Source organism: Pongo pygmaeus, chromosome 20 (assembly GCF_028885625.2).
Source record: "Pongo pygmaeus isolate AG05252 chromosome 20, NHGRI_mPonPyg2-v2.0_pri, whole genome shotgun sequence".
NCBI classification, from domain to species: Eukaryota; Metazoa; Chordata; class Mammalia; order Primates; family Hominidae; genus Pongo; species Pongo pygmaeus.
In genome coordinates, this window is record NC_072393.2 from 64,808,986 (window position 1) to 64,835,366 (window position 26,381).

The window sequence follows — 26,381 nt, forward strand, 5'->3', positions numbered from 1 at the left end:
ATTCTGCCTGGCTTATTGTATCTTGATTTTTAAAGTTTTCAATTGGGTTTTTAAAGTATGTTAATATTAATAAATGCATTTCTAGGTTTCCTTTCCCAGTCGTTACAGCACTTAGGTCTATTTCATGTCAGGTTGATTTATTTATTAAGGCAAGGTCAAGCTCTGTCGCCCAGGCTGGAGTGCAGTGGCATAATCAGGGCTCACTGCAGCTTCAACTTCCTTAGCTCATGATCTTCCTACTTCAGCCTCTTGTGTAGCCAAGACTATAGGAGTGTGCCACCACACCCAGCTACGTTTTTTGCTTTTTTAATACAGACGAGGTTTTGCTATGTTGCTCATGCTGGTCTTGAACTCCTGAGCTCAAGTGATCCTCCCACCTTGGCCTCCCAAAGTGCTGGGATTATAGGTATGAGCCTGGCCTCATACTTTATTTGTAGTAACAAGAATATCTGGAAAATGTTCAACATTGCTGAGAGCAGATTTCTTTCATTTTCGATGTGTGTATCCTCCATGGTTATTGAATAGAGGAGTAAACAAGAAAAAGACCCAAGAAGAGAGACGGGAGTCAGTTCTCATCAGAGAAGAAAAGGTCGATTTCCTAAGGCAGGAAATATTGAGATGGGTTGTGTTCAGGACTAGCAAGAGGTGTGCGGCTGGCTTGTTCCTTGTCTACATCCTACTGGCCTAAAGAAAAGATGCCCCACACTAAGGACAGCAAGAGGGAAAGAGTGAGCCTCATCCTCCGTGACTTCAGTGGGCAGCTTAACCAGCACCAGAAAAGACCTATACTTGAAGATTTTCTTTGTGAGAAAATGGCGTTGGTTATTTGGGTTTTTATTTATTTCCAACCAAACATGCCTTAACGGACACAGGGTGCAAAGGCGTGTACTAGATTATTCCAAACCTGCCTCACTGGTTTGTCCGGCATTCTGTGGACTTCCTGCATTCCTCTTTGAGGCAGGCCGTTTTCTGGAGGTTGTTTGTGATTGGCCTCTGCTCAGAGCCCAAATTCTTAGCCTTTCCCCCATGTGTTATGTCCAGTGTGGATTATCTTGATGGTGAGTTTACCTTTGATGTTGGGGAAAACAGGCAAATGAGCAGCAGTAACCAAAGAGCCTCTTTTCTGGGAAAAAAGCTATGACATTAATAATTTATAGTTCAAATGCACATTAATTTATCCACACTTCTGCAACCTTACGTTCCCAAGCTCTCAGAAGTTCAAAGAGGTGTCCTCAAAGCTCACATTTCAAAAATGGAAAGACACATCTTTCTTCTTTTTAAAAATGATTTTAAAATGTGTCCCCCTTTACATGGAACAATTTGAGATGCTCTGTGTGATGCAACAGAGCCAGAGAATGATGAGTGGAGATCAAATCCTGGGTCCATGATTCAGTTGCACAGCTGGCTTAGGACTCAGTTGAACACCACTAGCTGCCATAATGATCCAGCTGCCTTAATGGTTTGGGCCAACTTATAGCTTTACATATTTTGTTCTTAGTCATATGTTGTTTATTTATTTATTATTTATTCATTTATTTATTTTGAGATGGAGTCTCACTGTGTTGCCCAGGCTGGAATGCAGTGGCACAAACTTGGCTCACTGCAAGCTCCACCTCCCGGTATCATGCCATTCTCCTGTCTCAGCCTCCCAAGTAGCTGGGACTACAGGCGCCCGCCACCATGCCTGGCTAATTTTTGTATTTTTAGTAGAGACGGGGTTTCACCGTGTTAGCCAGGATGGTCTCGATCTCCTGACCTCATGATCTGCCCGCCTCGGCCTCCCAAAGTGCTGGGATTACAGGCGTGAGCCACTGTGCCCGGCCATATGTTGTTTAATTTAAACCAACAGTAGACCATTGATTAAAAAAAGCGTATGGGGCCAGGGGCAGTGGCTCACTCCTGTAATCCCAGCACTTTGGGAGGCCAAAACTGGCAGATCACCTGAGGTCAGAAGTTCGAAACTAGCCTGATCAACATGGTGAAACCCCGTCTCTACTAAAAATATAAAAATTAGCTGGGCGTCATGGCATCTGCCTGTAATCCCAGCTATTAGGGAGAATGTCGCAGGAGAATCGCTAGAACCCGGGAGGCGGAGGCGGAGGTTACAGTGCCATTGCACTCCAGCCTGAGCAACAAGAGCGAAACTCCATCTCAAAAAAAAAAGCACATGGAAAAATATTAATATATTTAAATAACTCAGTATCTCAATAAACCTATGCCTGACTATGTGGAATATATATATATATTTATTTGAGATGGAGCCCCCTTTAGTAGAGACGGGGTTTCACCAGGTTGGCCAGGTTGGTCTCAAACTCCTGACCTCAGGTGATCCACCCACCTCAGCCTCCCAAAGTGCTGGGATTACAGGTGTGAGCCACCGCACCTGACCCTATGCGGACTATATTAAGAGAGAAAAAGTAAAAATTAAACTTTGCAATTGAATGAAATAACTATTTCTAAAACACACATTTTCACTTATGATCCATAATGCCTTCTATGCAATTCAAAATTCCAGATATTTTCTAACAGAAAATTTCTCCCTGTTATGGGTCTGCAAAATTTACATGAACAAGGCTATTTATATTTTGTCTCTCTTCCACCTAGTATAAATCTTCTTGTATTTTGCTACAGATATACTCATGTGTTTGATGGCCAGGTGCTACCTCAGACTTCTTAGGGGTTTACATACTGTATGGTGCAAATACATTACCATCCTACTAAAATCCAAATGATCGTGAATTCCAAAATACACCTGGCCCAGAAGGTTTTGAACAAGCAATCAAGGCACTGTCTAAATCCAACAATGATAAATAACATTTTTTCAACATTTTACATGTTTAATAGTTAACATTTCTTCAGAAGTCATTTTTTTTTACAAATTACAATAAACAGCATATTTAATTTGCTAAACAGGAAAAAGAGTATGCAATTATTAAAAGTTGAATTAAAATGGCTCTCATAAATCAATCTTCAATAATATACTTATATAAAACCATCTTTAGGTTGGGCACAGTGGCTCACGCCTGTAATTCCAGCACTTTGGGGAGCCGAGGTGGGCGGATCACCTGAGGTCAGGAGTTCGAGACCAGCCTGGCCAACATGGCAAATCCCCATCTCTACTAAAAATACAAAAATTAGCTGGGCATGGTGGCACGCCCAGCTACTCAGGAGGCTAAGGCAGGGAGAATCCCTTGAACCCGGGAGGCAGAGGTTGCAGTCGAGGTGAAATTGCGCCATTGCACTCCAGCCTGAGCGAAAGAGCGAGACTCTGTCTCAAAACAACAACAACAACAAAAAATCTTTGGCCAGGCATGGTGGCTCACGCCTGCAATGCCAGCACTTTGGGAGGCCGAGGTGGGAGGATTGCTTGAGTCCACGAGTTCAAGACCAGCACTGACAACACACTGAGACCTCATCTCTACACAAATATTTATTAAAAATTAGCCAGGTGTGGTGATGCACACCAGTAGTCAGTCCTAGCTACTTGGAAAGCTGAGATGGGAGGAACACTTGAGCCCAGGAGGTTGGGCCAGCAGTAAGCCATGACTGCAGCACTGCTCTCCAGCCTGGGTGACAGAACAAGACCCTGTCTCAAAAACAAATCCTTTTAATAAAAAATCAGGTTTTATCCTATACCACATAAATAGAAAGAAATCATTAGAAGAATTTCCACCCATCTGGGCAACATGGTGAGGTTTCTGTCTCTACAAAAAAGTACAAAAGAGGCCGGGCGGGGTGGCTCATGCCTATAATCTCAGCACATTGGGAGGCTGAGGTGGGCGGACTGCCTGAGGTCAGGAGTTCGAGACCAGGCTGGCTAATATGGTGAAACCCCGTCTCTACTAAAAATGCAAAAATTAGCCAGGCGTGGTGGCACACGCCTGTAGTCCAAGCTACTTGGGCAGCTGAGGCAGGAGAATCGCTTGAACCCAGGAAGCAGAGGTTGCAGTGAGCCGAGATTGCGCCACCTCACTCCAGCCTGGGCGACAGAGCAAGACTCTGTCTCAAAAAAAAAAAAAAGCCAGGTATGGTGGCGTGCACCTGCAGTCCCAGCTATTTGAGAGGCTAAGTTGGGCGGATCACTTGGGCCCAGGAAGTGGAGGCTGCAGTGAGCTGTGATCACACCAGTGGGCTGTGATCGCATCAATGCATTCCAGCCGGGGTGACAGAGCAAGACCCTGTCACAAGAAAAAAAAAAAGAAAGAAAAAAAGAATTTCCAAGGGGGTTTGCTTCCTTGAGATTAAGGGCCTACATCAAACTTGAAGATGAAGGGCTAGACGTATCCCTATTCAAATCCAGAACAAAACAAGACTATTAGTAAACATGACTACTTAACATAGCTCTGTCATACTAGCTAGGACTATACAATGTTAATTTTTTAAAGTTGAAATATGGAAAAAAGATATCAAATTACTTATTAATTGGGGATAGTGTTGTATCTATAATAGACAAGAAAAATCCAAGGAAATATTATTAGACTATAAGATATCTGCACAGTCTCTGAGTAAATACTCCTATGCCAAAATCAACACACTAATAGCAACAACAATTTAACAATGTGTAGCCTGAGGTTGGATCCTCCACAGTGACCAATAAAACCAACAACCCGTGGAACAAGTTTAGCAGGCAGTGTACACGACCACCACAGGGAGGCAGAGGGCTGCTGAGACCTGCCAGGAAGTACCAAGAAAGAGTACACAAGGCCCTGAGCACCGAGGGAGATCATTAGGGCCCTCAGGTCCCAAGAAGACAAGACCATACCAGGACCTGGGATCTAAGGAAGATAAGAAAACACCAGATGTCCGTCCTTGAGGAAGCCAAGAGAATACCTCCTTGTCCTGAGCTCCCAAGGAAGATGAGAACACCCTGGGCCCAAGGATGGGTGGCACACACCAGGTCCTGGACAGCTACAGACTTAGGTTTCCTCTCCCTAGACATGAGCACCTCAGCTTCCAGGAGCAAACTGGACCACAGGGGGACACTAGGCAGAGGATCCTGCTCCTCCTCCCCAATGCCTGGGGTACAGTTAGCCCTGATCATCTCTCCAGAACTAAGGTGGACGTTTGGCCTCATTCCCATCACACTTGCGGTCCACCTAGTCTTCCCTCCTACCCCTTGCACACCCCTGACCTTCCTACTCCCTTCCTCTAATCCCCAGAACTAGGGTGGACGTTTGGCCACGTTCCCATCACACTTCCGGTCCTCCGAGTTTCCCTCCCCTCCCTGACCTTGAGTGGACACTTGGCCCTGTCCACCCTCACTTCCAGGCAGGACCCATCTCCCAGAAACAGGTGCCGTCAGTCCCAACTCCTACACACTTCCGGCTCTCCCAGTCCTCCCCTTCTTTCTCGCCTTTGAAACTGGTGGAACTTCAGTACCTCTCCCCACTCCCCCCGCGACTTCCGTCTTCCAGTCGCCCCCGCTTCCCCAAAAGTTGCGTGGACTCTAGCCCCGCCTCCTACATGCTCCCCGCCCTCCCTGTCCCCGCCCCTCCACCCAGATGGACGGCCAGTTAGGCCCGCCCCCTGCACTTCCGGCCCTACCCGCTCTTCCTCTTCTCAAGGGACGTCATAATTAATCCCGCCCCCACCGCCACCCAACCAAGCATCACCCACTCCAGCACTTCCGGCCTGACCCCTGTCCAGCTCCTTTCCTTTCTCCAGCTTCTTCTCTGCCCCAAGAGTGGTAGCCTTCGTGGCAGGGCACGACTCTCTCCCAGCTCGGGTCGCCGCCCACATTAGTGTGGGGCCCTGCGGCCTAGCGTCCCTCACCAGAGGCCTCCCCTTGCCCAGCTGGACCGCCAAGGGACATCGACGAGTACCCTCCTCCTGCTGTCCCCGGCTTCGCCTGCCGCCCCTAACCGGCCAGTTAAGATGGCCGCCGCTGGGTGAAGCGAGCTGGCGCGCCGCGGGGGCGTCTGGGAGTTGTAGTCCGGGACGGCGGGCTGACGCACTTCGCCGCCGGCCGACGGGCGCCATTGTGTGGCGCGCGCCGGGTGAGTGCCGCGCGAGACCTGCGTCCGTCGGGGGCTGTGCTGGGCGGGTCCGGAACCGTTAGTTGGGGGCGAGCGCGGCCTCTGCATTTCCCGCCGGGCTCGGGTACCCTGAGCCGGCCGTGCCTGCAGTCCTCCCGCCGCTCTGTGGGATGGGGTCGGTGACCCGGAACCCCGAAGGGAGACAGTGCTTTCGGGGCGCCGGGGTGGAGAGAACAGATCGCCTCCGGGAGCGTGGGGTCTGGGCCAGGGAGGCGATCCCCTCCGATGCGCGGGACAGAGTAGGCTCGGTGTCTTCTCGGGGAGGGGAAAACTGGTCCTATCCAGTCCTGTGGGAGTCCTATGACTCACTCTGGGCGTTTTCCAGTTTGGGTGGACTTGTCATTTCCCGCTGAGGGAGCCGTTCCTGGGCGGAGGCTGCGGTAGCTCCCCAGCGGACCCCTTACGCCTCTCCCTCCCTTCCCAACTTCGGTTTTCTCAGGACTCTGCCCACTTCCACCAAAGACACAGTGAGAAGGAGGAAACTATGGCCTCAAGGCTTCCGACGGCCTGGTCCTGTGTGAGTAGAGGCTTCCTTCGGCTTTTGAGTCCGCTGCTGCACCTGGGGGGATGCGGATGGTGGTGAGATACCACCTTCCCTGAGATACCCCCATCCTCCAGAGCACCTCGGGGAGGGGGTAGAGATTGGTTGGGCATGAGAGATCCTGCGTGATGGTGGAACCGCAGGTTGCTTGATTTTCCAAGGGTGTAGTTAGAATAGACACCAGATTGTAGGGGCTTCTGAAGGCCAGGTTAAGGCTCTTCTTTGTATCCTTTATACTGGGAAGAGTAATTGACAGGTCTTTTGTTTGTTTTTTGTTTTTTGAGATGGAGTCTCCCTCTGTCGCCCAGGCTGGAGTGCAGTGGCGCGATCTTGGCTCACTTCAACCTCCGCCTCCTGGGTTCAAGTGATTCTCCTGCCTCAGTCTCCCTGAGTAGCTGGGACTACAGGCGTGTGCCAGCATGCCCAGCTAATTTTTTTTTTTTTTTTTGTATTTTTTGTGGAGACGGGGTTTCACCATGTTGGCCAGGCTGGTCTCGAACTCTTGACCTAAGGTGATCCGCCCATCTCGGCCTCCCAAAGGTCTATGCAGGGATCAGGCTTATGTTTAGATTTCAGCAGATAAATTGGCATCAAGCAAGAGGTGACAGCAGCAGAATTCAATAACAAGTAGAAAAGACAGGTAAGGCTGGATCTCTGACAGGTGAAGGAGATAGAAAGAAGCATCAGGGCCCTGGGTAGGGGCTGATGGCTTGGGTGTGATGGTGCAGCTCAGAGAATTCCCTAGGAGGCATACGCACCACTCTCAAAGTCAGAATTTTCAAATGAATAAGAAATAGGGGGCCGGGCGCAGTGGCTCATGCCTGTAATCCCAGCACTTTGGGAGGCCGAGGCAGGTGGATCACGAGGTCAGGAAGTCAAGACCATCCTGGCTAACACGGTGAAACCCCGTCTCTACTAAAAAATACAAAAAATTAACCAGGCATGGTGGTGGGCGCCTGTAGTCCCAGCTACTCAGGAGGCTGAGGCAGGAGAATGGCGTGAACCCGGGAGGCGGAGCTTGCAGAGAGCCGAGATCGTGCCACTGCACTCCGGCCAGGGCGACAGAGGGAGACTCCGTCTCAAAAAAAAAAAAGAAAAGAAAAGTAGGGCCGGGTGCGGTGGCTCACGTCTGTAATTCCAGCACTTTGGGAGGCCGAGGCAGGCAGATCACAAGGTCAGGAGTTCGAGACCAGCCTGACCAACATGGTGAAACCCCATCTCTACTAAAAATACAAAAATTAGCCGGGCGTGGTGGTGTGTGCCTGTAATCCCAGCTACTCAGGAGGCTGAGGCAGGAGAATCGCTTGAACCTGGGAGGCAGAGGCTGCAGTGAGCCAAGATTGCGCCATTGCACTCCAGCCTAGGAGACAGAGTGAGACTCTGTCTCAAAAAAAAAAAAAAATAAAATAAAATAAATGGACAGATTTTCATATGCTACAGAGGTCTCATGTGTTGCTCTCCTTATTGAAACCTGAATAGAGTCAAGCTTGGGTTTGCTTGGGGTTTCAGACAAAGATAGGAACTCAGGATGAGACTCCCAAAATGCCCTTGGGTCATCTTGTAGACCATTCTGTGCTTTCACTGGCCTGGTCAGCCTCCCCTGTCTTTCTTTTGTCGTGGATGCGGATGGCCCGTGGCTGAACAAGAATCTGGATTTTTAGGAACCAGTGACCTTTGAAGATGTAACACTGGGTTTTACCCCGGAAGAGTGGGGACTGCTGGACCTCAAACAGAAGTCCCTGTACAGGGAAGTGATGCTGGAGAACTACAGGAACCTGGTCTCAGTGGGTAAGGCTGGCCTCCAGGTCAAGAAGGATCTGTGCTTTGTAGCACAAATGTAGCACCTCTGAAGTATGTGTCTGCTTGAGCTCAGACTGCAGGGGCAACAGTAGGAAAAGGGCAGCTTTTCAGTACAACTTCTGAAGCATTGCCTAGTCCATCCCTCCCTGAATACCAGGGAGATGGGTCTGTTAGGGATGTTTTCAGCTGCAGTAGTGGATGCTTATTGTTTTTGTAACAAGAGTTCCGGCCAGGCATGGTGGCTCACTTTAGGAGACTGAAGCAGGAGGATTGCTTGAGCCCAGGAGTTTGAGACCAGCATGGGCAACATAGACCGTGTCTCTATTTAAAAAAAAAAAACAAACAAACTCCGCAGAAATTCCAGACAATGTGATGCCAGTGTCCCATCAGCTTAGGAGTAGCATCAAAGAGCCTGTCCCTGCCAGGCACGGTAGCTCACGCCTGTAATCCTGGCACTTTGGGAGGGTGAGGCAGGCAGATCAGTTGAGGTCAGGAGTTCTAGACCAGCCTGACCAATATGATGAAACCCTGTCTTTACTAAAAATACAAAAATTAGCCGAGCACCCCAGCTACTCAGGAGGCTGAGCCAGGAGAACTCCTTGAACCTGGGAGGTGGAGGAGGTTGCAGTGAGCTGAGATCGGATCACAGCACTCCAACTTGGGCAACTGAGCAAGACTCCGTCTCAAAAAAACAAAAAAGCCTGTCCCTTCAAACTCTGGTTATTGTGAACCTTTCCATGTTCCCCCTAGTCATTGCATAGCTGTGGTTCCAAGCATTGCATCTGTGTTCAAGGCAGAAACAAGGAGAAGGGGTAGCCCCAGCCAACTCTTTCACAGCTGTCATGTTTAACCAGAAAGCAAAAGCTTTCCCAGCTGACCGATCTCCCTTTGTGTCTGGCTGACCAGAACTGGGCCCCTTAGCTGCTTGGCAAAAGAGTCTAGGAAAGCCAACAACAGGGATGGATGGAGTTGTGTTCACTGCTTTAGGCCAGAAGTCATGTCGTGCCTTAGCAGGGGAGAAGCTGGAGACGGCTTGTGCTGCAGTAGGATAGCATTTTCTCCTGAACACAGACCCCCACAAGCTCTGTCTCTTTTCCTTTGAGCAGAACATCAGCTTTCCAAACCAGATGTGGTATCTCAGTTAGAGGAGGCAGAAGATTTCTGGCCAGTGGAGAGAGGAATTCCTCAAGACACCATTCCAGGTGAGAACCAGACGTGGGAAGCCCCCACAGGGAAGGGGCCAACTGATTAGTGAGGGACCAATATCTTGGAAAAGCAGTAGACATTGGGATACCCCAGGTGGGATGCTGTGATGAGCAGTTGCAGAACCAAACTCTAAGTTTTTCTCTGGCTCCAGAATCAGCAGTGTCCTGCTTGGTTGAAAGTGAACCTGTTGCTGGTGGCAGGTGATACTTGTGTTGACAGTAGGGGCTCCCTTAGTCTGTTACACGCATTGTCTACTGCCCTCCCCTCATAATCACTGGTAACCCTGGTGTGTATTTCCAGCCAGACTTTCTTACATAGGCTTACGTGAATGTATGTGAATATATATACACATTTTGGGGGTGTTATAATACAGACAGGTCAGCTTCTTTTTGTTTTGGAGACAGGGTCTCTGTCACCAAGGCTGGAGTGCAGTGGCATGATCTCAGCTCAGTGCACCCTCTGCATCCTGGACTCAAGCTATCCTCCTACCTCAGCCTTCCAAGTAGCTGGATCTATAGGCATGTTGCCCAGGCTGGTCTTGAACTCCTGAGCTCAAGTGATCCATCCACCTCAGCCTCCCAGAGTGCTGGGATTACAGGCATGAGCCACCGTGTCTGTCTGGTCTGCTTTATTTAATTTATTTTTTGAGATGGAGTCTCACTCTGTTGCTCAGGCTGGAGTGCAGTGGTGTGATCTCAGCTCCCTGCAGCCTCCGCCTCCCGGGTTCAAGTGATTTTCCAGCCTCAGCCTCTGCAGTAGCTGGGATTACAGGTGTGCACCATGACTCCAGACTAATTTTTGTATTTTTAGTAAAAGACGGTTTCACCATGTTGGCCATGCTGTTCTTGAACTCCTGACTTCAAGTGATTCACCCACCTTGGCCTCCCAAAGTGCTGGGATTACAGGCATGAGCCATTGTGCCCGATCTCTGCTTTATTCTTAACAGCTTCAGTGTGGTCCACATTTGATTTTTCTTCTTTTGATGGACATTAAATTTACTGCAGAAAACTTCCTTGCATACTTTTTTTTTGCACGAACAAATTGGTTTTTCTGTGGGTTGGATTTCTAAAAATGGAACTACAAGATCAACCAATGTTGTAAACTAAAAATCTGGTAGTGACAGATTGCCATCTCAAATCCTTTAAGGCCAGGCACAGTGGCTCACACCTGTAATCCCTGCACTTTGGGAGGCTGAGGTGGGAGGATGTTTGAGACCCTGTCTCTATAAAAAAAAAAAAATAGGCCGGGCACGGTGGCTCATGGCTGTAATCCCAGCACTTTGGGAGGCCAAGGCAGGTAGATCATTTGAAGTCGGGAGTTTGAGACCAGCCTGGCCAAAATGGTAAAACCCCATCTCTACTAAAAATACAAAAATTAGCTGGGCGTGGTGGGCGCCTGTAATCTCAGCTACTTGGGAGGCTGAGGCAGGAGAATCGCTTAAACCCAGGAGACGGAGGTTGCAGTGAGCAGAGATCATGCCACTGTGTGACAGAGAGAGACTCCATCTCAAAAAATATATATATATATGTATGTAAAAAATATATATGTGTATATATATATAAAAATCTTTAAAAATAGGCCAGGCACAGGGGCTCATGCCTGTAATCCCAGCAATTTGGGAGTCCAAGGCAGGAGGATTACTTGAGGCTAGGAGTTTGAGATTATAGTAAGCTATGATGCCACTGCACTCTAACCTGGTTGACAGTGAGACCCTGTCTAAAAAAAAAAAAAGTTAAAAATCCTTCAGCATACATAGAGTTGGCTGAAGTAAATGACAACTCTTTTTCTTCTTTATCAACAGCAATTTGTAATGGTCTTTTTAAGGTTTGCAGATCTGATGGGATAAATACAATATGTTCAATTTAGTTCACATTTTCTGCACAATGGACCAAGTTGGAGATATTTTATAAATCTATGGCCTATTTGTAGTTTTTCTTTTGTGAGTTCATGTATTTTCCCATTTTTTTCTTGTTTATTTGTGGGAATTCTCTATGTTCTGGATGTTAATATTGAAATATCATATCCCAGACCATGTAGTGTCTACCTTTATGTAGTCTCTATACAGAAGTTTTATAATTTCTTTTTCTTTTCAAATATGTCTTTGTTTCTGTTTTAGATTCTGTATCATATATAGGTAGATTATCCAAACACTTTAGTGTGTTGTGGTATTTGTGATATACCTCGAACTGCTGTGCTTAAGCAATCCTCCTGACTCAGACTCCCAAAGTGCTGGGATCACAGCACTTAAATTTTTTTCTTTTTAGTTCGGTTTATCTGGAATTTCCTTTCATATATGGGTGGGGTTCATCCTCTGCTTATTGGAAATACCATATTTGTCATGGACTAAATAGCTGTCTTTATATACAGGCCTCTATGGACTCTCCCTTGATCTTTTCTGTCTCTTGAGTAAATGCCATGTTACTGTACTTTGATATATAGTAGTTCCCCTTGTTATTTAAAAAAAAGAAAAAGTCTTAGCTGGCTTTAGCCATCTATTTCTCCAAATGAACACTTATTCTCAGCTTGTCAGTGTTCATTGAGAAAATCCTGTTGGGATGTGTATTACATTTAATTAGGTTTTCATTATTACTATTACCTGATCAGGTTAATCCTGCCTCATGGTCTTGCATAGCTGTCCATATGAACTTGTCATGCTCTTAAATTCTTTGATCTTTTTTGGCTGGGTGGGCATGGTGGCTCAAACCTGTAATCCCAGCACTTTGGGAGGCTGAGGTGGGCAGATCATGAGGTCAAGAAATCGAGACCATTCTGGCCAACATGGTGAAAATTAGCTGGGTGTGGTGGCTCCCACCTGTAGTCCCGGCTGCTTGGGAGGCTGAGGCAGGAGAATCACTTGAGAATCACTTGAACCTGGGAGGCAGAGGTTGCAGTGAACCCAGATTGCGCCACTGCACTCCAGCCTGGGCGACAGAGCGAGACTCCGTCTCAAAAAAAAAAAAAAAAAAAAAATTTTATCTCTGTCTTTTTTTTTTTTTTTTTTTTTTTTTTGAGACGGAGTCTCCCTCTGCCACCCAGGCTGGAGGGCAGTGCAATCTCAGCTCACTGCAACCTCCACCCTCTGGGTTCAAGTGATTCTCGTGCCTCAGCCTCCTGAGTAGCTGGGACTACAGGCATGTGCCACCATGCCTGGCCAATTTTTTTATCATCTGTAACAGTTGTGTTACATCACGTAGTTGTATTCATCATGGGTAGTATGTCCAAAATCGTGTGAAGCTCAGAGTTTAAAGAGTTGGTATCTAGTCTCTGACTTAAATGGAAAAGTTTCTAGTTTTGATGAGCTTGATGCTAGATTCTGCTTTGATTCAAATCGGTTTTATCTGAATTAACAAATAGTCGTGTTGTCTTTTCTAATGAATAAAAATCGGTAGTATCTCCTATTTCCCTTCTAGAGCATACTAAAGTGGTCACACAATTCTTCTCCTTTGAGCAGTTAACATAGGAGTATAATAGATATAGAAGTTTTGTAACGTGCTGCTGGAGTTTTGAATTTTTAAAGGGTTTTTGTGTCAGTATTCATAAATTATGTTGGGAGGTGGTTTTCTTTGTGTGTTTGCTTGGTCAGCTTTTCTATCAGTGTGCTGAATGCGGAGCACACTGGATGCTTTCCCTTCTCTTTGTTTTCTGTGCTGTGATGCAAGTGGCATCAGAACTACCCACTTCTGGCAGTATTGAGCTGTGACATCTGCACCTAACCCCCATCCTTGGTGATGACCTGTTTGCCACAGAATAGAGGGCTAGAGTCTTTCTCTGTGACTCTCCTCAACCCCAAACCTTTCTGGGGGCCCTGTTTCTGATTTCTTCGTATTTCAGCTTCCTGGCTCAGCATTAATATTTTGTTTTTCGTTTCCACATTCAAAGTTTTTCCTTCCATTCCCTTCACTGAAAATCTTTGTTAGCAAAAGAGGTCACTAAACTATTTCACCTGCAAAGTCTCCAGTAATGCAAGTACTTTGTATCTGCCTGCAGTGGTTTCTGTGCCCCTTGGTTTTTGAGACGGAGTCTCACTCTGTCGCCAGGCTGGAGTGCAGTGGCGCCATCTCGGCTTACTGCAACCTCTGCTTCCCAGGTTCAAGTGATTCTCCTGCCTCAGCCTCCAGAGTAGCTGGGACTACAGGTGCGCACCACCACGCCCAGCTAATTTTTTGTATTTTTTAGTAGAGACTGGGTTTCACCATGTTGGCCAGGATGGTCTTTATCTTTTGACCTTGTGATCTGCCCGCCTCGGCCTCCCAAAGTGCTAGTATTACAGGTGTGAGCCACTGCCCCCGGCCCAGCCTCCTGATCTTCCTTTTGGTCTTTATGTCTCTGGATTACTCAGGCTGTGACAAGTCTGCGTTTCATCCTTCTTGGAGCTGAGGACCCATGTCCTGAATGGGCAGACCTCCAGGCCATACACTTCTGGATGATCTGGTAGTATCTAAATCTGGCTGGTGTCTGGGGCACTGTGGGTGCCACACATCTTGGGAGAGCTGACTCCACAGGTGACAGATTCAGGGTGGTGTCCCAGAGTCAGAGGCCACATGAGGGGAGGCTCATCAGGAGGTACTGTTGCAGCCTAGACCTGAGGTGATGGGTGTCCAACTCATCTCTGCTCTGTCACAGAAAGAGTCCTTAACTAGATGCTGTCCTTCCTCTTCTTCTCCCACCTCACAGATACTTAATGGAGGGCCTTTTCTGTCCCATGCAATATACTTACTAACAACTTAGGTGATAAACCAAAGCACTTAGATAATCTCTACCATCTTAGACTTCGTAGTCTAAACAATGATGGCCTTTTACAAACATGTTACACAGATACAGTGATAAATGTACTGAGAAGGAAAAGAGCCTGGTATAAAGAGGAGGAGCAGTGGGGAGTTACTTTAGAAGACCTGATCAGTGGACCCTGCAGGGGTGAGATTTAAGCCAATTCCTGGAGGAAAATAAGTCCGTGGACATATAGGATTGGTGGTGAAGACAGCTTCTAGGCATGGAGGCACCATTTGAGGTGACTGTCAGATGGGAAAGAACTTAGCATTTCGAGGGGCACTTCGAGCCTAGTGGACTAGGAGCAGGTAAAATGAAGGGATGTGACATTGCTTTTCACAGCTCACTCTGGGTGGCTTGTGAAGAAAGAATTGTGGTATGTCACAGATTGGAGGCAGGCAGGGCCCCCAGTTACACCTGGTAATACCTGCTAACGTGGTAATAAGTGGCCTGAGAGTAACAGCACATTTGGGAGAATCAGGTGTGTATGATTCATAGGTGGACTCAGTGGGACTAGGTGAGTAATTGAGAGGGATGAAAGAACAAGCCACCAAGAATTTCTCATAGGTGACTGTGTCTAACATATTTCATACGTAAAGTCGGACCTCCTGCCCATAACAAAATGTACAGATGCTCAAGTCCCCAATATAAAATGGTATAGTGTTTGCATATGACCTACTCACATCCTCCCATATAGTTGAAGTCATCTCTAGATTACTTATAATACCAAATATGATGTAAATGCTGTGTAAGTAGTTGTTATACTGTTTAGGGAATGGTGATGAGGAAAAAAGTTTGCACATGTTCAGTACATTTGCAACCATCCTTTATATATTTTTTTGAGTTGAGGTCTTACTCAATGTATCACCCAGGTTGACGTGTAGTGGCATGATCATGGCTCACTGCAGCCTTGAACTCCTGGGCTCAAGTGATCCTCCTGCCTCAGCTTCCCGAGTAGCTTGGACTACATCTGTGCGCCATTACACCTGGCTAATTTTTATATTTTTTTTGTCACCATATTGCCCAGGCTGGTATCAAGCTCCTTGCCTCAAGCATTCCTCCCCGCGTCAGTTTCCCAAAGTGCTGAGATTACCGTCTTTAGCCACCATGTTTGGCGCATCATTCGGTTTTTTTTTTTTTTCCCCTCAAATATTTTCAATCCAGAGTTTGTTGAATCCAGATGTGGAACCCACAGAATATACAGGTCCAACTGTACATTCTTTTTGTCAATATCTGTTTTCTTTCTTTTTTTTTTTTTTTTGAGACAGAGTCTTGCTCTGTTGCCCAGGTTGGAGTGCAGTGGCACAATCTCGGCTCACTGCAAGCTCCGCCTCCCAGGTTCACGCCATTCTCCTGCCTCAGCCTCCCGAGTAGCTGGGACTACAGGCGCCCGCCACCACGCCCGGCTAAATTTTTGTATTTTTAGTAGAGACAGGGTTTCACCGTGTTAGCCAGGATGGTTTCGATCTCCTGACCTCGTGATCCGCCTGCCTTGGCCTCCCAAAGTGCTGGGATTACAGGCGTGAGCCACCACGCCCGGCCTTTTTTTTTTCTTTTTTTTTTGGAGAGTCTTGCTCTGTCACCCAGGCTTCTGTAGTGCAGTGGTGCAATCTCGGCTTATTGCAACCTCTGCCTCCTGGGTTCAAGTGATTCTCCTACCTCAGCCTCTTGAGTAGCTGGGACTACAGGACTGTGCCTGTATGTGTCCGTCGCTTCTTTTAAAAATATGATAAAGAGACCAGGTGTAATGGCTTATGACTGGAACCCCAGCACTTAGGGAAGCTAAGGTGGGAGGATCACTTGAACTAAGGAGTTGAAGACCACCTGACAAACACAGCAAAACGTCATCTCTACTAAAAATAAAAATAATAAGCCAGATGTTGCATCCCTGTAGTCCCAGCTACTTGGGAGGCTGAGGCAGGAGGATTGCTTGAGCTTGGGAGTTTGAGGCTGCATTGAGCTGTGATTGTACCACTGCACTTCAGCCTGGGCAACACAGCAAGAAACCATCTCAAAAAAAATATATATATATATATGTATATATATATGTGTATGTGTATATATATATGTGTATGTGTATATATATATGTATATATATCACATATGAGACAAAAGGGCCAGGTGTGGTGGCTCACACCTGTAATCCCAACACTTTGGGACGCCAAAGCAGGAGGATTGCTTGAGGCCAGAAGTTTGAGATCAGCCTGGGAAACATGGTGAATACAAGTCTCTGCAAAAAAATAACAAAAATTAGCTGGGTGTGGAGGCAGGAGGATCACTTCAGCCTGGGAGGTTGAGATTGCAGTAAGCTGTGATAGCACCACTGCACTCCAGCCTTTGTTTCAAAAGAGTGTGTGTGTGTGTGTGTGTGTGTGCGTGTGTGTGTGTGTGTGTGTTGAGATTGCAGTAAGCTGTGATAGCACCACTGCACTCCAGCCTTTGTTTCAAAAGAGTGTGTGTGTGTGTGTGTGTGTGTGTAGGGAGAAAAATTATTTCTCAGTTTTTGGCATTAGCCAAGGATGTGGGGATGTCTGGTAAAGACCTAGACTTTGCTGAGGGGAGGAAATAAGTGGTTTCTGTTTTCTGTGTTTTTTTGTGTTTTGTTTTTTACCTTTGTTTTTTTTTTTGAGGCAAGCTCTCACTTTGTCACCCAGGCTAAAGTGCAGTGGCCCCATCTCACGTCACTGCAACCTCCACCTCCCAGGTTCAAGCAATTCTCCTGCCTCAGCCTTCTGTGTAGCTGGGACTACAGGCACCTGCCACCACACCTAGCTGATATTTTGGACTTTTTAGTAGAGACAGGGTTTCACCATGTTGGCCAGGCTGGTCTCAAATCCCTGACCTCAAGTGATCCTCCCACCTGGGCCTCCCAAAATGCTGGGATTACAGGTGTGAGCCACCACACCTGGCCTGTTTTTTACTTTTTATGTTGAAATAATTTTTAATCTTTTTTTTCGGCCGGGCGCAGTGGCTCATGTCTATAATGCCAGCACTTTGGGAGGCTGAGGTGGGTGGATCACCTGAGAAGTTCGAGACCATCCTGGCTAACATGGTGAAACCCCGTCTCTACTAAAAATTACAAAAAAATAGCTGGGCATGGTGGCTGAGTAGTCCCAGCTACTCAGGAGGCTGAGGCAGGAGAATGGCATGAAGCCGGGAGGCGGAGCTTGCAGTGAGCCGAGATAGCACCACTGCACTACAGCCTGGGCGACAGAGTGAGACTCCATCTCAAAAAATAATAATAATAATAATAAATAAATAAATAAAAATACAAAAATTAACTGAGCGTGGTGGTGTACGCCTGTAGTCCCAGCTACTCGGGAGGCTGAGGGAGGAGAATCGATTGAACCCAGGAGGCGGAGGTTACAGTGAGCCGAGATGGCACCACTGCACTCCAGCCTGGTGACAGAGTGAGACTCCGTCTCAAAAAAAAAAAAAATTATATATATATATACACACACACACACACACATACATACATGTATGTGTGTGTATATATACATACACATCCATACATATGTGTGTATATACATACATATATGTGTGTGTATATATATACACACTAATAGTATGGATAACTCAGTAGCTTTCACATTGATTGAAGTTTTTGAACTGTCCCATGTCTTAACTGATTCTTGTAATGACAGATGAATGAGAAGGCACCATAGAGACACTCAAAGGTTTGCAAAGCCAGTCGAATACACCTATTTAGACCTAAGAAGGAGATCCACACAGCACATAAAAACATCCATGTGGAAGTCAGGTGTTTAGAATGGAATGCTTTACTGTGAGTGTGAGATGAGAGAACTGTCTTCTAAAGTGGTCAGTTTCTCCCAACAGTGGCATAGCTGTGCCTCTCATTAATGCACAGAACTGGTATTGAGTTTAGACTTGGGCCATTTTGACAACTCACTTTGTGTGCTTCTCCAGCTTCCCATGATAGCAAGAATGGCAGTCAAGTCAGCAGTCCCCAACCTTTTTGGCACTAGGGACCGGTTTTGTGGAAGACAGTTTTTCCATGGACCTTGGGGTGGGGAGGGATGGTTTTGAGATGAAACTGTTCCACCCCAGATCATGAGGCATTAGATTCTCATAAGGAGCATGCAGCCTAGATCCCTCACATGCACAGTTTACAATAGGGTTCATGCTCCTGTGAGAGTCCAGTGCCACTGCTGATCTGACAGGAGGCGGAGCTCAGGTGGTAATGCTCATTTGCCTGCCGCTCACCTCCTGCTGTGCAGCCTGGTACCAGTTCATGGCCTGGCAGTTGGGGACCCCTGGTTTAAGTAGAAGGGAAACAAATGCTAGGACAAATGGCATTCATCCTCAGGAAATCACTGAATGAGGAATGATGCTGTGACAGTAAGCAATGTAGGGAAAATAGGTGGCACTCGAATCTTCAGCTCTCACTAATGTCCCTTCAAGAACCATTGCCATATATGTGGCTCTTGGGTGGAATACTTGAGATGTAAACTATTACAGATTTAGTCATTAGGAAAGGAATGCAGGGAAGAGACTATTATGAAGGTCATGATTTAGGAAACCCTGCAGGGCATTTTATATTTTTTACTTGTCAAGAAGTTAAGTAGAGGCCAGGCATGGCGGCTCATGCCTGTAATCCCAGCACTTTGAGAGGCCAAGGTGGGCAGATCATTTGAGCTCAGGGGTTTGAGACCAACCTGGGCAACATGACGAAACCCTATTGCTACATAAAATACAAAAATTAGCCAGGCATGGTGGCGTGTGTCTATAGTTCCAGCTACTTGGGAGGCTGAGATGGGAGGTTGGCTTGAGCCTGGAAGGTGGAGGTTGCAGTGAGCTGGGATCCTGCCACTGCAGAAAAGAAAACAAAGTTAAGTAGGAAATGAGTCCTACAAATAAGAACTTAGCAGCTTTTTTGAAACATAGACCAAACATGAGTCTGAAAAATAAGTCTGATGAGGCGAGTGTTTTATTGGGAGGAAGAAAGCCAAATTCTTCTTGAGATTCCATCCTTTGTATAGCTTGAGAGGGTCACATAGGCTATAGAGTGATCAACAGCATACGATTCTTTTATCCAAGAATAAGATGGAGTAAATGTGTTTAGTTTGAAAAAATTCACTTTCAGCCTGTCTTTGCCCTCTTTAATGTTTTTGCCCTCTTTAGTGTCTTTGCCATCTTTCATGGGACATTAACCAGCAAACACCCCAAATGAAGTAAGTCCTTTTCATGAACTTTTCACCATCTGAGAACTCACACAGGGAAGAAACCTCAGAAATATGATCACGTGAGGAAAGACTTCTGGCCTAACTCAGTCTTATCTTGAGAGAATTCATACTGGAAAAGTTCTTACATTGAATATTACATCTAAGAGCTTCTGAAACCATGAGAATATAATTGCTGTGGGAAAGGTTTCATGCATAGCTCCCTTATTCAGCATCACAGAAGTTGTACTAGAGATTACCTAAGAACATAGGACTGGGAAGGCTTCGGGTGTCCCAGAACTCACTAGCAAGGATCCCTCTCTGAACACAGCATTTTGGGAACCCCTTCAGTAGGAGTCCTCATTGTTTTCAGCATCAGAGGACTCATATGGGCAAACATCCTGTGAATGTAATCTGTGCAGACAAATGACCAGCCTTAACTCTCACCTTATGTGACAGAATGAAAAAAATGTACACTGGAAAGAACCCCATTGAATAATAAAAATAAAATGTCTCATCCTATTTTTATATCATGTCGTAGAGAAAGCAAACCCTACATAAAACACTGATAAGTATATAAATGTAGTTAGTCTTGTCTCTTCTAATTTGCTTATTATCTGACCTGAACATCTAGAACAAATATTTAAAATACGGATGAGAGCAGGTGTTCTTTTACTTCTGTATGTCCCCATTTGCTAACACAATGACTGAATTATTAGGAACTCAGTACATACTGTTGAGTGAATAGATGTCTGAAGAAGTTGCAGGAGACAAGAATATGTCTTCAAAGAGAAGACTGAATACAAGGCCAGGCTTTGAAACGAAAGGGTAGGTAAGAGAGGGTAAAGGAAACTCTTGAGAGAGTGCTACAAAGAACTCTGCGGGGCCCACATTCTTGGCAACTAGGTTGAGTCTGTAATGTTGGGTGGCTGTCAAACATGTTTTGGCTGGAATTCAGTGAAGCAGAGTCATCTCATGCTTTGTGATCTTTTGTTGAAGAACACTTTACATTCTCTGCCACCTCCCACATATCTGATTTCTAAGACCTGTGTAAATCGTGATCCTCTTATCTGGGGATCACTCTCCCTGTGTTCTAGGGCTTGTACTCAGGGATAACTTCAAAGTCTGAAATGTCTTAACTAGTAATTAAGAAGGAAAACGAACGAAGTGTTTGAAGCAGACATTTTTGGGGGGAAAGAAAAATACCATCAACAGTCCTATAGAAAGAGGAACAATGGCTTTAAGAAAAAAGAAGAAGAAGAAGAAGAAATGAGTCAGAAATAGAGAAGAAAAAAATATTCCAAGAGCTCATTTTCTGGGTAGACAAAATGCCAAAATGACTTTGAGTAAGTAGAGAATAAATAACCAACCAGTAAACCTATACAGGGGAAAAGAACCTGTACAGATATTTTACATGTAGTTTTTAGTTATAGTACTTTGCACAGCTGTTACAAAGAATAAGCAACCTCTTTATGTATTGATTTGAAACCACATGTGTGTACTTAAAGTATATGACATTTTAATATATAAATATACATAAACTATTTCTTAAAATTCAAGTGTGCTTGCTTTGGCTTCACATATACTAAAGTTGGAACAGTACAGAGAAGATGAGGATAAAAATTTAAAAATAACAAAATACATAGTCAAGTACAAACACACAAACATGGTTGTGTGTCAGTTGATCATCAGTTGAAAGACATGGAGACTTCTTTGGAATTTTATATTAATTTTTGGAGGTGCTGCCCATAACTGTGATCATATGGAAATGATAGCTCCTTCCTGTTGTGTCACTGCTTCCTGGTCCAGTTCCTGACACAGTATAGGTGCTCAGTAATTATTTGTTGAGTGTAGGAATGAACAAACAAAACATGGAAAGATTTTTGGAAAAGTGTAGAGTTGCCAAAATTAGTCCTATGAGAAATAGTAAAATTAACTTTGACTTTTTTTTTTTTTTTTTTTTTAGAACAAATTGACCACTTGCATCTGAGTACTGCCCTGAGCAGTGGAGATTTTTTAACTTCCCATTAAAGACAGGGATGGGTGCAGTGGCTCACACTTATAATTTAGCACCTTGGGAGGCTGAAGTGGGAGAATTGCTGGAGCCAGGAATTGGAGACCACCCTGGGCAGCATAGCAATTCCTGGTCTCTACAAAAAATTTAAAAATTAGCCTTGCGTGCTGGGGTACACACTTCTGAAATACTATTAAAATACTATTTGGCTGGGCACGGTGGCTCAGGCCTGTAATCCCAGCACTTTGGGAGGCCAAGGCAGGTGGATCACCTGAGGTCAGGAGTTTGAGACCAGCCTGGCAAACATGTCGAAACCCTGTCTCTACTAAAACTACAAAAAAATAGCCAGGTGTGGTGGTGGGCGCCTGTAATCCCAGCTACTTGGGAGGTTGAGGCAGGAGAATTGCTTGAACCTGGGAGGCGGAGGTTGCAGTGAGCCGAGATTGTGCCATTACACTTCAGCCAGGGCGACAGAGCAAGACTCTGTCTAAAAAAAAAGATTCAGCAAAATGACATTATAAAATAAATTCATAGTAATAGCTTGGCTTGGCCAGGTATGGTGGCTCACACCTGTACTGGGGTGGCTCAATCCTGATACTTTGGGAGGCCAAGGTGAATGGATCACTTGAGGCCAGGAGTTCAAGACTAGCAACTCTGTCTCTACTAAAAATACAAAAAATTAGCCTGGCGTGGTGGCATGCACCTGTAATTCGGGAGGCTGAGCCATGAGAATTGCTTGAACCCGGGAGTGGGATGTAGCCATGAGCAGAGATCACACTACTGCACTCCAGCCTGGGCTATAGAGCGAGATTCCGTCTCAAAAAGAAAGAAAAAGCTTTGGTTTACACCAGGAATATCAAATTTGACATGGATATACAAAATATATTAATACCTTTAAAAAGTTATACCAAAGAATAAATTATTAAAGAATGAGAAGGACCCATTTGAAGAAAGTTTGTAAGTGCTGGAATGTGGAAGACTTGATAAATAGAAGTATTAACTTATTTTGAGGGCTTAAAAAGGCTAGAAGTACTGATGTCCTTTTCCTGAGTCCTGAAGTCATTCTAGCCATCAACCTCTGGAGAAATGCTGCTGGGGCCATTTTACCATGGGACCAGAAATACAAGTCCCTGACATGGGCTTGGCTGAAAAGAAGCAAGTGGGGTGCAAACTATGTGTGCTTTCATGTTACAAAAAAGCTGTGTTGAATCAACAAATATTACTTGAGCACTTGCCAGGATACCAGATACTGTTCCAGGGCTGGATCACAGCGATGAGTGGGGCAGGTCTTACACCTGCTTTCATTGGGCCTACATCCATTCCATAGCTGATTGAATCAACAAAAATGAACTTGCCCATTCAGTACCTTAATTGCACTGGGCACCTTTCAACTGCTCATTGGCCCTGCAGCTAATGCTACTATGTTGGACAGTACAGATCTAGAACATCTCATTTATAGAAAGTTCCATTGGACAGCACTGCTCTAGATAGGGTGACAGACATGATAAATTAATGAATCAGATATTTGGGATGGTAATCAGTGTTGGAAAGAGAAGGAAACAATGGTATATGTTGGTGGGGGACAAGCAAGGTATGGGTGGGCAGCAGTAGTTCAGAACTAAGTAGGAAGATGGTTCTGAGGAGGTGACATTTGAGCTCAGAGCTGAATGGGAAAGGCGAACTAGGTGAAGATGTTGGGGAAGACTATACCAGGCAGGAGGGTGGTGCACATGTGGATCTCTGGATGAAAGGCCATATTCTAGGAAAAGTAAGATGGTGGCTGTGGGAGACCCCTTTAGTGTCAAGGACATGAAATAACAGGGTTTGAAACCCAACTCTTTTGTTGCCCACTATGTTAGGCCATTCTTAAATTGCTACAAATACCTGAGACTGGGTTATTTATGAAGATAAGAGGTTTAATTGGCTCACAGTTCTGCAGGCTGTACAAGGGCGGTACTGGCGTCTGGTTGGCTTCTGGGGAGGCCTCAGGGAGCTTTTTACTCATGGTGGAAGGCAGGGAGCAGGCACATCATGGCAAAAGCAGGAGCCAGAGAGAGGAAGAAGGTGCCACACACTTTTTTTTTTTTTTGAGACAGGGTCTCTCTCTCACCTAGGCGGTAGTACAGTGGTGCGATCATGACTCACTGCAGCCTCGACTTCCCGAGCTGAAGCGATTCTCCCACCTCAGCCTCCTGAGTAGCCAGGACTACAGGCGCATGCCGCTACGCCTGGCTAATTTTTTTTGTTTTTGTTTTTTGTTTTTTTTTTCTTGTAGAGATGGGGTTTTGCCATGTTGCCCAGGCCAGTCTAGAACTCCTGGGCTCAAGCGATCCACCTACCTCAGCCTCCCAAGGTGCTGGGATGACAGGCATGAGCCGCTCTGCCCGGCCACACTTTTTTAAACAACCAGATCTCGTGTGAATTAACTTATCACCAGGAGGATGGTGCTAAGCCATTCTTGAAGGTTCATCAGGCCCCACCTCCAACACAACATCACTTTTCAACCTGAGATTTGGTAGGGACACAGAACCAAACCATATCATCCACTCTGCAACCCTGGGCAGGGTTCCTAGCCTATCCCCGCATGAATTTTTTTTTTTTTTCTTTCTGAGATGGAGTCTTGCACTGTCGCCCAGGCTGGAGTGCAGTGGTGTGATCTCAGCTCACTGTAACCTCCACCTCCTGGGTTCAAGTGATTCTCCTGCCTCAGCCTCCCAGGTAGCTGGGACTACAGGTGCCCGCCACCACGCCTGGCTAATTTTTGTATTTTTAGTAGAGATGGGGTTTCACCATATTGGCCAAGCTGGTCTCAAACTCCTGACCTTGTGATCTGCCCACCTCGGCCTCCCAAAGTGCTGGGATTACAGGCGTGAGCCACCGTGCCAGGCATATTTCTTTTGTGTATGGTTGTACATTTGCTTCCTGGGACTGTGGGCAGCCTTCGTGAAATGATGGTACTGTCTTTGATTCAAAAACTGAGTGATGTAAAGATGATAAGCAGCCTTTGGCAGATCCTCTACTTTGGGGTGTGAGATCCAGAAGTCCCAGTTGGCAGCCTCAGTGGTACACTGGAGGAGACAGATGCAGAAGGTAATCCAACAGGGATCTTAGGGGCACTGAGGGAATGATGAGAGAGAACAGGAAAGCTGAGAGCTTTCCGGACAAGGAGGAAAAGTGATGGGGTACTGTGCCCAGGGATTAGGGGAGCTGAGGGTAAGTACTCTTCTGACTTTTCCCCCACAAGCTGCTAAAAAGATCATCGCTTTTCGTTATATTTTGGACTGGTATACCTGGCTAATCAGCATTCACTAGGAAACAGCACTGTGAGGAAGACAGCTGCCTAAGTCCTGTTTGTCACCCTGGAAGGGAAGCAGCAGAGAGGTAGAAATATCCTGAGAGAAGAAAATAGTGTCAAGAGGGAGAAAGCAGCAGCTCCCATCAGCCCTTAACCACATGCTGTGCCTGGACTTTGGTATCTAATCACTTTGGGTGAAGAAACTCAGGCTCAAGAAGTTAATCTCTCTTGATTAAACCCCTTGCTCTGAGCCTCAGTTAATTTGTTTCACAACCCATTAGATAGACAGTTGTAGGTGAGGTGACTACATTGCTATGGGCTCATTCAGTTGCTGGGCTGAAAGCCATTTGGAGCTCCAGCTGATAGGGATTATGCAGCTCCACATGAGTGGGTTGGGTCAGTCATGTCTGTGGAATGAGAATCCAGTTCTACCTCTGCCTGCTGGTGAACTTAAGAGCTTCCATTTTCTCCTCCATGAAGTGGAGCAGCTAATATCCTGGAATAGACAGTGGTAAGGATTGCCCTAAAGGTCTTGGGATAGTCTATAGGTTGAGATTTGGAGAACTGAGGTGCACAGAATGAGTCCATTACTTCCTCACCAGTTTCTGGGTTTGTGGTCTGTCCGTTCACTGTGGTGTCCTTGGTTCCATAGCACGCAAAAGTGCTTTATGATAACTGTGTACAGAAAAGAGTGTGGGGCCTCATGGGTTAATAATAAAGATTAAAGCAGAAGTAAGTACATTAGAAAGGGGTGGGGTGGAGTAAAAGAATCCAACAGTTGTTTTCCTAGGGGCTAAGGCACGAAAATCCCTCAATTAAGGAATACAGAAATGAAATTTTAGAAATTTATGAAGTAACATGTTAAGATTTTTAAGCGTCATGCATGGTTACCTAAAATAGTACTGGTGGCCCAGTGCTGGTCTGCCACTTAGCCCCCCCACCCAGGAAGTACAGATTCAGTTGGTGCATGTCCCATGTCCTAGGCACTTAGTCCAGTGCTGCTGGACCTCCAGTAAATCTTATCCCCAGCTGCTTCTCAGGAAACATTCAAACCTTAAGAGCTGTAATTGGGCCGGGCACGGTGGCTCACACCTGTAATCCCACCACTTGGGAGGCCGAGACGGACGGATCACCTGAGGTCAGGAGTTCGAGACCAGCCTGGCCAAGATGGCGAAACCCTGTCTCTACTAAAAATACAAAAATTAGCTGGGCATGGCGGCGGGCGCCTGTAATCCCAGCTGCTTGGGAGGCTGAGGCAGGAGAATTGCTTGAACCCGGGAGGCGGAGGTTGCAGTGAGCCGAGATCCCTCCACTGCATTCTAGCCTGGGCGATTAAACAAAACAAAAACAAAAACAAAAAACGCTGTAATTGAAAGAAAATAAATGAAGTATGCTTTCAAATTAAGAAAAGTTACTTGGGGCGAAATAAGTCCCCAGAAGTCCTAAGAAACAGAAAGAGAATTAAATACAGATCAGAGCAGTTATAAATGAGTTGGAGAGGCCAAGCCCCCAAAATGAAAATACCTCAAAAGTTTATTTG

At 45.9% G+C, this 26,381-nt stretch overlaps 1 protein-coding gene across 6 annotated transcripts in view; it reads left to right on the plus strand.

Moving 5' to 3' along the window:
- Positions 1–3,424: 3,424 nt before the first annotated feature.
- The window catches only part of ZNF274 (zinc finger protein 274), a 32,760-nt gene continuing 9,803 nt past the window's right edge, over positions 3,425–26,381 (plus strand). Inside the window, exons 1-4 of one of the 6 annotated variants that reach the window (XM_054464943.2) lie at positions 3,425–5,996; positions 6,475–6,552; positions 8,238–8,364; positions 9,483–9,578. In XM_054464943.2, the coding sequence (XP_054320918.1) occupies positions 6,520–6,552; positions 8,238–8,364; positions 9,483–9,578 (256 nt within the window). In that variant the 5' untranslated portion in view covers positions 3,425–5,996; positions 6,475–6,519. The other 5 variants (XM_054464942.2, XM_054464944.2, XM_054464945.2 and 2 more) reach the window with 5 other exon arrangements.